General features: G+C 34.4%; 1 protein-coding gene across 1 annotated transcript; it reads right to left on the reverse strand.

Moving 5' to 3' along the window:
* Nucleotides 1-2,212: 2,212 nt before the first annotated feature.
* LOC131639368 (uncharacterized) lies at nt 2,213-7,401 on the reverse strand. The gene is made up of 9 exons (XM_058909871.1): nt 7,244-7,401; nt 7,022-7,144; nt 4,887-4,967; nt 4,710-4,798; nt 4,545-4,619; nt 3,442-3,503; nt 3,289-3,351; nt 2,965-3,141; nt 2,213-2,615 (listed from the first exon to the last, which is right to left on the reverse strand). The coding sequence occupies exons 2-9, from the start codon at nt 7,142-7,144 to the stop codon at nt 2,548-2,550; spliced, it is 738 nt and encodes a 245-aa protein (XP_058765854.1). The 5' UTR covers nt 7,244-7,401; the 3' UTR covers nt 2,213-2,547.
* Nucleotides 7,402-14,171: the final 6,770 nt, after the last annotated feature.

A 14,171-nucleotide genomic window follows, 5' to 3' on the forward strand; every position in this document is an offset into this window, starting at 1 on the left:
ATAGTAGTTGCTAGTGGATATAAACCCTTCAAGAGTTAAGTGTGTTGTTTGTTTGTAACATTGACACTTAATTCTTGATCACATATTTGGATAATACTGATGAGGTTAACATTAATATCATCAACCAATAACACATCATTAAGATAAGGAAGACCAGAAATGTCCAACTAACCATTTCCCATAATTTTTCCTCTAGCATCATCACCAAAAGTAACATAGTTGTTGAAATACGGATTGATATTTTTCAGATAGTTTCTTTCACTAGTCATGGGTCTAGAACTACCGTTATCAAAGTACCAGTCTTTTCTAGATGATACTCAGAGAGAGGTGCAAGCAATGTTGACTTGATTCTTAGGCTTCACACTCTTGAGGACGGGGGTGAGACTTCATACTCCACTTTGGATATAAATGGTTTTGATGAAGTTTTTCTCATAAAATTTATAGCAGAAAGGTTGAATGTGACCATGACGACTACAATAATGACATACCTAGGGACATTAGTATGTTGGTAGTCACGTGCGGTAGATTGTTGCGACATTATACGAGACATATTGATTTGCATTTTACATGTATAAGGAACAAATATAATCTTTAGGGTGGATGGTCTGCCAGTATATTCAAGTCCGTACATTTTCTTTGCAGGTTTACCAACACTCGAATTCATCATGCGCACAAATTTAGTCATTCCTTCAAGTTCAAAATTGAGACACCAAACTTCTTGTTTTAACTCAACAATAGTGAACATGAATCTGGTTTTGTTTTAAAGAAGCGTTTTACTTATTTCCTTCTCATTTTCAATAACTTGGGGTTCTTAAATCCGCTTCAAATAAAGAGTTTTATAAGATTCAGCAAGGGTATCATCAGATAGCTCATCTTCATCACTTATATTTTCATTATAGTTAGGAAATACATTAGCACTAGGTAACTCGGTATTAGAAATCTCTTTGACGCATCTAGTAAATGCCACAACACTACTTGTCTGATTGAATTCACTTCCTTCGTCAGACTTATCATCCGAAAAGGTGGCCTTGTAGCCTTTTCCTTGTTTTCTCAAAAGATTAGGTCATTTTGCTTGGATATGCCCAAATCCTTCACATTCATGACATTGGATTCCTTTGGATCTATTAAGACAACTAGAGTTTTGTCTTTCCTTATCTTTTCCTTGATGTTGGAAGTTGTCATTTTTTAAATTCTGATGTTGATTGTGTTTAACCTGTGAAGAGACATTATTGTTTTCAGATTTTTTATGAAGTCTTCTCATACCCTTGATAAAATTCGTAACAAGCATGACAGTATATTCAATAATACTTTCATCAATGGCATTGGATATTTGGTCTCCACAATCAATAATATTGACTTTAAACACTTCTCCTTTACTCTTCTCAAATTTGTCATCAAAAGTGAACAAGGGGCCAAATAATTCAACATTCATTGTGGAGATATTTTGTGTTTCCTCAATAGCAATAACCTTCATATCAAACCTCTACGAAGATATTTTGTGTTTTCTCAATAGCAATAACCTTCATATCAAACCTCTAAGGTAGAAATATCACAGTCTTTCTCACAAACTTCTCTTTTGACACCTTTTCACCAAAAACAAATGAATTATTGACAATGTCACGTAGACAAACATTGAACTCAACAATAATTTCCTCCTCAAGCATTTTCAAATTTTCATGAGGAATCGAAGTCTTGACTTACAAACTTTAGTGTGCATTATTAATTTCACTCAAATATATGATGACAGTCTATAGATGATAGATGGATGATTTAGTAATCTTAATTATCATTATGATAAATAATTCTACCAAACACAACATAAGTAGAAGTAATGGTAACTATATTTCTTCACTTATTTAATTCTATTTTTAAGGTGACAGTTAACTATATTCCAGGGATGAAGAGCCATAATAGGCCATTTGAAACCTCGTAATAAATGAGTTGCAGGAAAGTTCCCTTGCACACACACCATCCACTATGCGGGGTGGGGTGATGAGCAGGAGGATCAAACCTAGTTTCCACTGCCTGGGCAACCAAAAGAAACCAAGACAAATTTGGGAGCTTTATCACAATCGATTTGTTTGTAGCAAACAAGTATTGGAAGATAAGGCCAAAGATCCGGTTTTTCGAGTTTTTTCCAGTTCTGTGATGGCCAAGTCTTCCAAACTGGCCAGAGATCCGGCCTCCAGTCCGGTTCTGATTACCTTTCAAGTGTAAAAAATCAGTTTAAGTTTAGTATGTGTAGCGATGTCAAATTACAACAAATTGGGATTCAAGTGCGGAGATAGGACAACTGACTGAAACTAGTCTACCACTAAACAGTTGCATACCACTAGACCAAGATGGTCTAGCTTTTGGACAGAACAACGTCACCTCTAGCTCAACCTGCCGAACTTACAAGGGAAAAGAATACAAAAACAAAACTGCAGGAACATGGCTGAAACACTGACCCCTTCAAATAATACAAAATAAAACTCTAACAAATAACTAAGCAGAGAGGCAACCCTCTTCTAACAGATCATATACATGACAACCAACACCCAGTGATCAAGCAGCTGCTCCACCGCCTGCTTCAAAATCACGTCCACGGCCTCTTCCCCTTCCACGCCCTCGGCCTGCAAATCGTAAAAAATTTAGTATAACGTCCACTTACGTTTTGGAAGAAAATGCAAAAAAGAACTAATCAAACAATAGGCATACAGCAGCACAAGAAGTGCTTGTAAATTTTACTACAACAAGTCAACAACCACTGAAGTAACCAGTAGGTCAACAACTTTAAAATGCCTATACAGGTAGGAAATACAAGGGATAAAGGAAACTAAAAGATACAATAAAGAAAACAATTGGTGAATTCAATAGGAATAACTATGTAATGCAAATAGTACACAGCAAAATACATGTCTGGACTAAAATAAAGAACTTATTCATATCCAGAACCTGAATTTGGTGGAATCGCATGCTTACCCCGTGGCGCAGGTGGTGCATCGTATTCACCATTGTCGTAGTATCCAACCGGCTGGGAGCCATAGCCTCGTCCTCGCCCACGAAAAGCACGACCCCATGCACGGCCACGTCCTCTACCACCATAGCCACGTCCACCATCCCAACCATCACTATATTCCATACCCCCGTTGTACATTCCTATAAAGAATAAATTGTGTAGAAATAAGAAGACTCAGTTTTACAGGAAACCATAAAAGGGTTCAAAAAGGAATTTTTGATCATTCTATATGATTCATACTGCATCCAATTGCAGTTAAATAAGCGAAACAGAGTACTCAGCAATACCTCTACCTCTTCCCCTGCCCCTTCCACGCCCCCTTCCCCTTCCTCGCATCCTTGGCGAGCCTTCTGTAACAAAAATATTGTAAGCAATTAAACATGCCATAATGATCATAACCATTCACTCTTGAAATATCAAAGAAAAAACTATACACTCACCTCCTTCCTCTTCGTATTCATTTAAAGGTTTGACTTGATCCGCTGGGAGAGGGGGTTGATATCTGTAGGAGGAAAAACAACTTAGATCATGCCAACAGAGAATACGGTAAAAAAGAAGAAGACTTATCAGACATAGTGGGAAAGACAACCAGACTGCGACTTGCGTAAATCATGACTGAATCCTAATACTTGCAGAGTTGTATATTTAATTCTTTTTAGGAATGCATCCATTAGTGGGAGTCAACATTTAGAAAAGCAAAAAAATAACACCACAAACTGATACCATTCCATCAGTCTACATCAAACTAAGGTAACAATAAATACAGCAGCCCAAAAGGCATAGTTACATAGTATTTACCACACTCCTTTGAAGTTAAGGGTCTAACAAGTTCTTCCTCCTTAACAAAGTATTTGAAAAATCATGTACAAATTAAAAGTCAAATGCCAAAGGTGTCAAGTAAATTTATATGAACTTATTACAGACCCTCTTTGTTTCTAAAATTACACATACAACAACACTTGGTTAAGCATTTAACGAGACAAAGGGAACATTTTAGGATAAAATGTAAAACAGTACATGGTTTAGTTTTCTAGACACTGAGAGTTATATTCACGTGTACTTCAGTAAAACACTAGTCCTTTCTCATTTTGGATACAGTTCAGCAAGCTATCTAAAGCTTGTGACGATAAAATAGTAAAAATTATTCTTAACATCTATATCATGAAAGCAACATATAGTAACACATACTACAAAAACAGAGTGACCTGCGGAAGCTACTGTATATTTAGCACTTTACAGTGATCCGGAAACTTACAGAAGCACAGTAGCAAGGGGAAAATGCTTACAAGACTATATATGTACTGATTATAAAAACAAATAAACTCTGTCCAAGTGATTTAACAAAAGAGGACGGATAAACACTTATTAATGAGTCCAATTTGCCAATATCATAAAGTTTTGTAGTTTATGAAACAAACTAACTAGTCCAATCTTAACTAGTGATCAAGTAGTTTGCTTCAAAAATAACTAAGCACGTCAAATGATTAAGTATTGAACATAATTTAGAGATACATATGTCATACAATATCATGAAAGTTCATACCCTGTGGAGGATGTATCCAGCTCTTTCTTTGACAAAGTAATTGTGATCATTGAAACGTGACGAGTGGTTTCCAAACTGAGCAAGTAAAACACAATAATAAAAAATCACACACATGCATACATAGATTGTTTAATAGGGTAGCATAGAGAAAACAATAAGACATACGGAAGAAGGCCTTCTTCTAGTGGTTCCCATGTGTCGGTTATATCAGTTGATCCAATTTGAGTGTTCTGGTGCAGACCAACAATCCTTCTCTGAAACAAGTAGAAAGAACAGTCAAAATATTATGATAACCAAAAATGCCAACCAATGTAGTGCATATAGAGATATCGAGTCTCCAACCTTTATTAGCTCGGTAATCATTACAGTTTTATTTATTGCACGTCCCATTGCTTTAAGAACAATTTCATCAGATCCTTTCTCCTAAAGAAAACAAATGTAGAGCAATATTAAAAGTCAGACAAAACTTGTTTAACAGATGAGTTGCTTTTTGAAGAAAAATTTGTTCCTGTAAATGTGTCATTTTCAAAATTCAGCACAAAATTAAATATTGTTTTGTCAACCATACCCTTAACTAATTGAATAGAGAGAAATGAGTGGAATGACCAAAAAAATAGTTTAGGGTATTATCGAAAAGAGAAATAGTTATATTAAAAGTAACAAAACTGATTGATTTTCTTGATGTGTAAATAACCATAAAACAACAATTAAAAAGGAGCAGAGAGATAGTTGATTCTAGATCAATTGATACTTGCATGTGTGGAATGGATCACACCAAACAAAATATAAGAGAAGAGTCCTAAAACCAGCATAAACCATTGTAAAATGATTGAGTAAACATTAACCAAGGCAAGAAGAAAAAAATGGCGAAAGAGAAAATAAGCAAGAGCTAAATAGTGGCTATTGCATAGCAGAATTTGAACATATCTGTATTGTTATGCAATACACTATTAAGTACTCCCTCTATTTCACAATGAGCTGTTTCAAAATGAATGTCACTTTCATTTTTCAATGTAGACTGGAGGACACATGTCTTGAGAAATAGCATCTATAACGGAATTTAAACAAACTGTTATTTTCCGCCATCTCCAATTGACAGCACTCATATGAAGTTGGTTTTTCCCACAAGTGTCTTTTAAGGATACTCAATCTCCCACAAAGGTTATAGGTACCTTGCTTCTTATGGTAAACTCTACATCTCAAAGGATGTCTCACCTTCAATGAAGACAAGTTGCCCTATCCCGATCTTTTCAAACCTTCTACCTTGCCTCCTAATCCAAACTCACAGTCCAGTTATATTCCTGCCTCTATTTCAACCATACCTAAGGACCCCATTGTTGCATCTCCGGTTACTCCCACCTCTCAACCTGACAGTCCCAATTCTAACATTTTTCCTGCTCTTAATCCCTCACTTACCACTGTCTCATCTCCACCTAGCATACTTACTGTCATACCCACCAGTGTCCTCTCAATCTTAATCTCTTTCTCCCTTTGCTTGTCCTCTCCCTTTGCTTGTCCTCATCCAAGCACGAGGGTCAATCTCCTCCCCATCAGCCCCCATCCCATGCAAACCAGATCTAAGGATGGTATTGCATGTCCAAAATTTCGCTATATCCTGCTTATTCCTCATGCTGAGCCTAAAGCCGATGTCCTAATAAACAGGCCTTGTCTATGATTTTATAATAATCTAAATATTAAAAATATATTAATAATATGTACTCATTTATCATTCTATACAAAAGCTCTCTTTCAAAAAAAGTTATAAATTCTTTCTAATCATCTCCTCCCAAGGCCCTCCCCTCCCTTCCCCCTCAAACTCCCATGCAAAGCCTAAAAGTACTAGATCCTATCCTCAACCCTTTGTTGGGTCACTCACCATATTATCCACCAAGCCTAATATTATTGGATGTGGGGAGGATTGGTTGAGAAGGAATATTTCCTCCCACTTATGACATAACATGTTAGATAATTATTGCCCTCCCCAAACCTACATTCTATTCGTCAGGCAATCCATCTTTGCATTCAAATATACATACATTCTCTCTTTCTATCATCTATTACGGACTCTGTTTGCTCATGCTTGTCACTGGGACTTGTGTATCCCCTCTGATTTTTCTGTCTTGGGCATTAGTCATAGACATGTTTTTCAAGGAATTCCTTTCACCAATTGTTTTAGTAAATTCACTTTACAAGGCAACAGCTTTATTGTATTTCCCATGATGATAGTTTTCAAATTTCAATCCGCTGATTTTAGATAGAGAAATGATGTTTGGATATCAAAATTTTGATGATGTCATTTTAATTTTTGTAATATTGAATTGAATTTATCATTTTAATTGTTTTTAACATTTGAAATCCCAAATTTAAATCATTTCCAACTTACTTCAATTGAAGTACAATCAAAAGCAACATGAATGTGCATTAATTAAAACAATTATTATCATCTAATAACAACGCATTAAGTTATTATTACTAACTTGAAAGAGAGTGGTGGCATATGTGATATAGTTCCTCATCCTTCCTTGAGTGGTAATGCGGATCTCATTTTCGTTAATTGGAGTGTCTGCTTTCGGCTTCTCCACCCTCTGGTATCTATCCATCTGAACACAAAAACGAAATCAATTCATCAGAAACTTGAAAATGGAAGCATTGATTGAAGAATCTAGGGTTTATATTATAGAGAGAAAAGTGACGGATACCGTTTGTGTTGAGCGTGATAGAGATGGAAGCGAAGCAGGGTGGGTGGCTATGGGCGAATTTGCCAATGGTGGTGAAGTGTAGAAAGAAGAAAGGTACACGCAGCGATCTCGTCGCCGATTAGGCCGCTAAACTCGCCTGGATCGATCCTGTCCGAACGATTACCCACTGGGCTTTAATGGCCCAGCCCAGTTATTACAAAGTGAAGGTGAAAATGGAGGATTTACCCTTATCCATTCAAATAAAATTATTCATTGTCATGTCATATTTTAAATTATTTTAATTTTAAAATAAATTAATTTTTTTAATTTATTTACATTAAAGGTACCGGTATTTATTTTTGAGTTTAATATCAGTGTAAAAAAATTTATACTATCAATGCATCACAACCACTCAATTATATTACTTTTTAAAAAATTAAAATAAGAGTTAAATAATTTCAACAAATTAACGGTTGTGATTCACTAACAGTGTAAAACTTCTTTACACCGTTAATGTATTACAATTAAATTCTCTATCTTTTAATTAATTTACATTAAAGATACCGGTACCCAACTACTTATCATGGGTACCTAAGAATGTACCTTTTTTTTCCTATTAAATATTTTTGAATTTTTTAATATGCCATAAAATATTTTGAATATTTTGAAATGTTACCGGATTTTGTGCAATTGTTTACGTTTATATGATGATGAAATATCGTATTTTTTCGAAAAAAAATTAGATATTTTGAGAAATTTGAATGAAATACAAGATATTTTTGAAATTGTCGGTTAAAATGTATGGATTTCTGCAAAAATTATTGTAGAAATATGAGGTTTTCGACAAACTTGGTGCATATATATATATATATATATATATATATATATATATATATATATATATATATATATATATATATATATATATATATATATATATATATATATATATATATATATATATATCAATTTTTAAAATCTGATAACCCTATAATATGTATCAAATATTTTAGAAAATCCAATACATACCAAAATTTTCGAATATTTTAAAAAATCTGATAGGTAGTGGTGAGTTTTGAAATATCATTTAGTTTTTAATATTTTTAACAACATATACTTGATAAAATATATACATATAATGCAAAAAGTCTTACAATATCAATACAATACAAATTGTGTTGACTTCCTAACTTCTTCTTCCCAATGCCTAATAGGTCCCACATATGATATTTCTCATGATATTGCATCTTCACTACACTTTTGTCCTCATCGGTTTGTGACAGGAGACAATGGATTGAGTTTCAACTTCACCAGAACCTAGTGATTATTATTAATAAAATCAACTACAATAATTTTGTGTTTACTCGCAACTATGCATGGAGCTATCACTAATAAGAAGAACGTGATGTTAATTTTCTTGGACAACGAGATCGATGTGACATTGTATCTAGATGCAGTAGGGTTACCCATATCAGGAATCGTCATCCACTTTTCACGACCCTACACACCCAAGCTAGCTACTCGCAACATACTCTTAACTTCAGATACAATGTCATAGAATGTAACACCTTGTATAATATACATCTAGAAAATACATTATATAAAATATTAATTGGTACTGATATAACACAAGTGTCTAACGACATCGTTATATACACGTTTATTAAATAAAATACAATATATGGCACATGACGTACAATAGTGTCTAAACAAAAATTAAGATCTATGTACAATGTCCTCATTGCACACAATCCACAACAGAAGATCACGATAACAAAGTTTTTTTTGAAAACATCATCGGACAACCTTGTCCTTGCCTTAAACCTGCAAAGAAACACCTGAAAAATAACAAAAATAATGGGGTGAGATAATAATCTCGATGAGTTCCCCTATCATATGGGTCCACTTGGCTCTAAAGGGGTTTCATATTGCTTTCTTAACTTAAGTCATTCATCTTCGTTCTACTTATGTACACCTAAACAATAGAACAAGGACTTGAGCATCTAAGGGGATTTACGCTTCGTATGAAAAACATATAACATGAGCTTAAATAGCTCAATGAATCACAATTCGGAAGCACGAAACATCTTTCCCCGACCGGATCTACATCTTGGGCAAGACTCGGTTCATGTAACGACCGTTTTATTTTAAGTATTTTATGTTATTGTGTGATGTGAATTAATTGATGATTGTGCTATTTATGTGTTAATTATGTGATTACTTGGTTTTATGTTATTTTATTGGGAATTATTAGTAAATAACATGAGTTGGAACGTCTATTAGTTATTGGGCCTATGATAGAATTAGTAATTGAGAGGTGCTAATTAGAGTCCATTAGCATTATGACAAGTTAGTTAGGGTTTAACAAAACAAGAGAATTTAGAGAATAGAAAGTTAGAACCTCGTTTGGAGAAAGAAGAGGAGAAGCTATGTCAAGGTTCCCAATTGAAGATAGAGTTGTCTTCAATCCAAACTCAAGGTAAGAGTGGGATTCTTTCATGATAAGGGATTGTATGATGATGTTTATGGCGGGTTTTGATTGTATGAGTAGTAGCCTTGGTTGTATGTTGTAGAATCTTAAGGTTTATGTTGGATTTTCATGAAATTGTGCTTGAAATCATGTTTTTGATTAAGATTGTTAATGAATGATGTTAGATATTGATTGTGTGTGCCTTTAATTGTTGATTGAGAAGAGCTTTGTGGGGTGGAAGTGGGATTACGCAGGTCTGATAGTTCTGCTATTTTTCTGCATAATTGCACGTCCGCTAAGCGGAACCTGGGAACAAATTTGAAAATTCGCGAGCTCGCTAAGTGGAGCTGGTCTGCTAAGTGGAGACGCGAAAAATGGTTCGCTTCTGGATTTAGTTATGCGAAGCGCGCTTGAAGCCTCTAAGCGAACCTTGTTGTTGAATTTTTTTTGGAAACTTCTATTAGATGTATCTTTTGAGCCGTAACTCCTTTTCAAGCGTCGTTTGAACCTATGTGAAGTTGTAATCAATGTCTATCTAATGAAAATTAATTGAAAAACATTTGGAAAAGTTTTTAAAGTTTTTCTTGAAATGTATCGTTTGATATTGTGATTGATGTTGTGAAGCGAGATATTGTTATATGGTGATACAACATAGCGACGTGGTTGCGAAGTGATGCATTACTATGAATAGTGATGATTGTATTGTTGTCTTTGAATTTCAATATTGAATTGATGATGTTTAGTTGTTGTGACATGTTGTGTTTATGTGGATGTTGCATCATTGGGTCACATCCATTGCATAAAGAGACGATGGCCTGAAAATGGCAAAAAGCGACGATTGTCTTATAATGGCAAATGCGACGATGTGCCCAATGGCAACTTTTGAGACGATGGGAGTTTTACTCTAAATGGTACCACATGCATTTGCATAAGTTGAGTCGCATATGAATTGCATATGAATTGTGTATGAATTGCATTTGAATTGTTGAGATGATGAGATGTTTGTTGTAACGTGTTGATAACATACTTGTGAATTCGATTATGTTGTCATAATTGGTTAATAATATTGTTGTCGTTTAAAAGTTGTTTTGTGATGAGAAGTGGTGAACGATGTATAATCATTTCCTTGCTATGAATATTATCATACGTTCCTTTATACTGCTTAATATGTCACCCCTTCTGTTTGAATGTTACCCTATGTTGGTAACGTGCATGTAATGATTTGGAGTACCTGTTTACCTTTTGTAGCTCGAGTCGGTGTTTATGCTCTGATACGTAGAACTCGGGGGATGTTTGCTTGTCTTTGCGTATGTTTATATGTCATGATTGGATTTGATGTTGTTTTATGGAGACTTGTTGTTGGCATGTTGGCCATGATGTTATGACTTGGATTTTAAGAGTTTTTGTGAATTCCGCTGCAATGATTGAAGTTAATGAGATTTATATGACTAATGATTTATGATTCCTCCGTTGATTGTGTTATGTATCTTTATTAATGAGCTTGCATGAGATTTTGTTTAAGTTGCAAATGTGACACCTCGAATGAGTTGTTGTCTTTGAGATTTTGCACTCTGATTTCTTATTAAATTGTGGGGTAGATTTGGGGTGTTACAGTTCACGCGTGTTCGTACGATTCGACTTTCATATGGATTTGGGTTGTCCATGAGACTCGAACCCACTTCAAAAAATTGTCACTCATATGTGACTCAAATCCACTTAGGGTATTTTTTGTCGTATGGGACTCGAACCTACTTAGGCATCCACCTCTCCTCCATGGACTCAATCCATAGTTGGGACTCAAACCCATTGTGAGGCACGAATCATTGGTGTCACATCACTAATTATACTTTACATAAGCATCTCAATTGAGATGTGCACGATCAAGGGTTTTTTTCGAATACATGATTATTCTCAATAGACAAAACGCGACAATTCTCGTCAAACACCATATGATTATATCATAGCCATCACAGGATTATACAAGATTTCCATGTGATTACATCATAACCATAATATATCATAAAATGTTTCCATACAAGCTCATTTGAAAGAAATTATGACATCGTTCCCCATCCCTGACTTTGGCATTCTCATAGATGGGACGACTCGCCTCGAGCGACTACTCACTCATGGATGCATACCTCAACACCTCTTATATTCGAGTATCACAACCTAAGTTATTTATTATAACCTAAGTTATCTTTCTAATTCATTCCCCTAGTCATTATCTTATGTTCATCTCACTCTTCATCATAGTTAATTAATTATTAAACATTTAAGGCAAACAATAACTCATAATATAATTCACAACATAAGCATAATAAGTTACCATCATTCATTAATCATTATTTAACATGCATGCATAAATTTACTTCATTAAAGGATATAACATTAGATTAGCTTTCCAACGCATATGACTGCATCTTAATCGGAGTTACGAGACAAAAGTTACATCACAAACAGTGCCAGGAAAAAACTCAAAACTGTCAGACTCGCTAGGCGAGACTAGGACAGACTGTAGCACTTGAAACCCCATTAAGTTTTTGAAGGCTCGCTAGGTGACCCAGACGTGGCAGAGCGAGCGTAGTAGTAATTTCAACTTCCAGAACACCCAAGACCATGAGTTCATCCCTATATTCCATCATTTTACAACCCCCAAGCACCAATAAAACACGGATTACACAAAACATACATGTAGAACAACAAGAACATCATATATCAACATTAGTTTTCATGATCATAGCGAAAAACACCTTATCATGACGTCATACGCTCTTGGAGAAACCACCTAGGCTGGCTAATCTGGAGGTACTTGAGTTTTGGGATGAGCAGGCAAAGAAGGTGATAGCGGTATGCCAACATGTTGTAGAGATGGGTATAGGAGCCATCGAGGCATGCCTCTTTGAGGATGGTTCTCCCCAGTTTTTTCCTCGTGTATACCATGGTTTCCGAGTTACGGAATATTGTGCGGTACAGGCGGCGAAGGAGGCAGGGGTTAGATATATCCAGTAGTTTACATTGGGATGTTTTATTTTATTTTATTGCTATTTTCGCACTCCTGTTCTGTTATGTATGAATTATCTTGACTATTTTTTATTAATGTATGGATCTTTACCCTTCTTTAACTTTAAATTTACTTTGATTTTACGTTAATTTAAGTTAATATAAGTTAATGTATGAATTTTTGCGTCATGAAAATTTAATATTTGAACAATGGTGTTGGTTTGATATGAATCAGGAAGGGTTTCAGAGAGGCATCTCTGAAATAATCCTCCTTTGTATTTACCATGAAATAATCCTCCTTGGTATTTACCACGCTTTACAAACTTTTTAGGGTACATTTCAAATTTGCATCTCTGAATTTACCCAAATATCTCACGGTGACGCATCTCTAAACCACGTTTTAATTAAAATATGATGAAGCTCATAATAACACATTTTGGTTGTGATTTGAATGCATCCGATGAATATTTTAAAATTTTCAAGGGTGTTAGAGGCACAACTATAAATGAAATGAGCATTATATGCGCAAGAAACTTTGATGGTGGAATGAGATTTAAGGAGAAACAATATTTCAACTAACAACCATTTCACGATTTTTTATCTTCTTTGAGTTGTTTTTTTCTCAATAAATTAATTGAGAATCTTCACCATTGAAATACACTGCCAAAGTATGGTAGAGAGATATGGACAAGAATAGGTGTTCTTATTTTTATTTCCATCAAAATTTGACCGTGAACTTATTAATGCTCCACTAGTAGAGGAATTAATTGAACTCTTACAGAGAGAAGTCACCTTAAATATAAAACCTAGAAGTACATTTCATATATAAAGGTGTGGTGTGGAAACTGGAAAGTATCTAAATGTGCGAATTAGTTAAAAATATCTTAGAAGTAAGTAGCTCACAAAGTTCTCTAAATGTATAAATAATCCATTGTACTTCTGTCCTTTAAACTAACGGAATTGTACTTTCTCTTTTAGAGACACTTCTCTTTTAATGCTATAGACAATCTATTATGAAAGATTTTATTGTTGATCTTTTAGACCTACTCATATTTGTTTTATTTCTGAAAGGCTTTTACTTTCCTAAGTCAAGATTTGGGGCCAATTTACTTCAAAAATGCTAAACTAAGCACATTCCATTAATATCTTAACTTACATCAACTAAAAGGCTTTTACTTTACTCACTCAAGATTTGAGACCAATTTACTTCAAAAATGCTAAACTAAGCACCTTTCATTAATATCTTAACTTGCATCAATTTAAGAAGTTCCTGTAGCAGATGTTTATATAAACTATTTTTGATAAAAATAATAATTGGCTAATAAGCTAAGAGATAGTTTATAACTTATAACTGATGATCAATAATTTATAACTAATATTTGATAATCTAATTGAAGTGTTTGATAACTGATAAATGATATAATTATTTAAAATTCTTTACATTTAATACATATTTTAAATTTAAACAAATTATAA

This window comes from Vicia villosa, unplaced genomic scaffold, assembly GCF_029867415.1.
Source record: "Vicia villosa cultivar HV-30 ecotype Madison, WI unplaced genomic scaffold, Vvil1.0 ctg.002607F_1_1, whole genome shotgun sequence".
NCBI classification, from domain to species: Eukaryota; Viridiplantae; Streptophyta; class Magnoliopsida; order Fabales; family Fabaceae; genus Vicia; species Vicia villosa.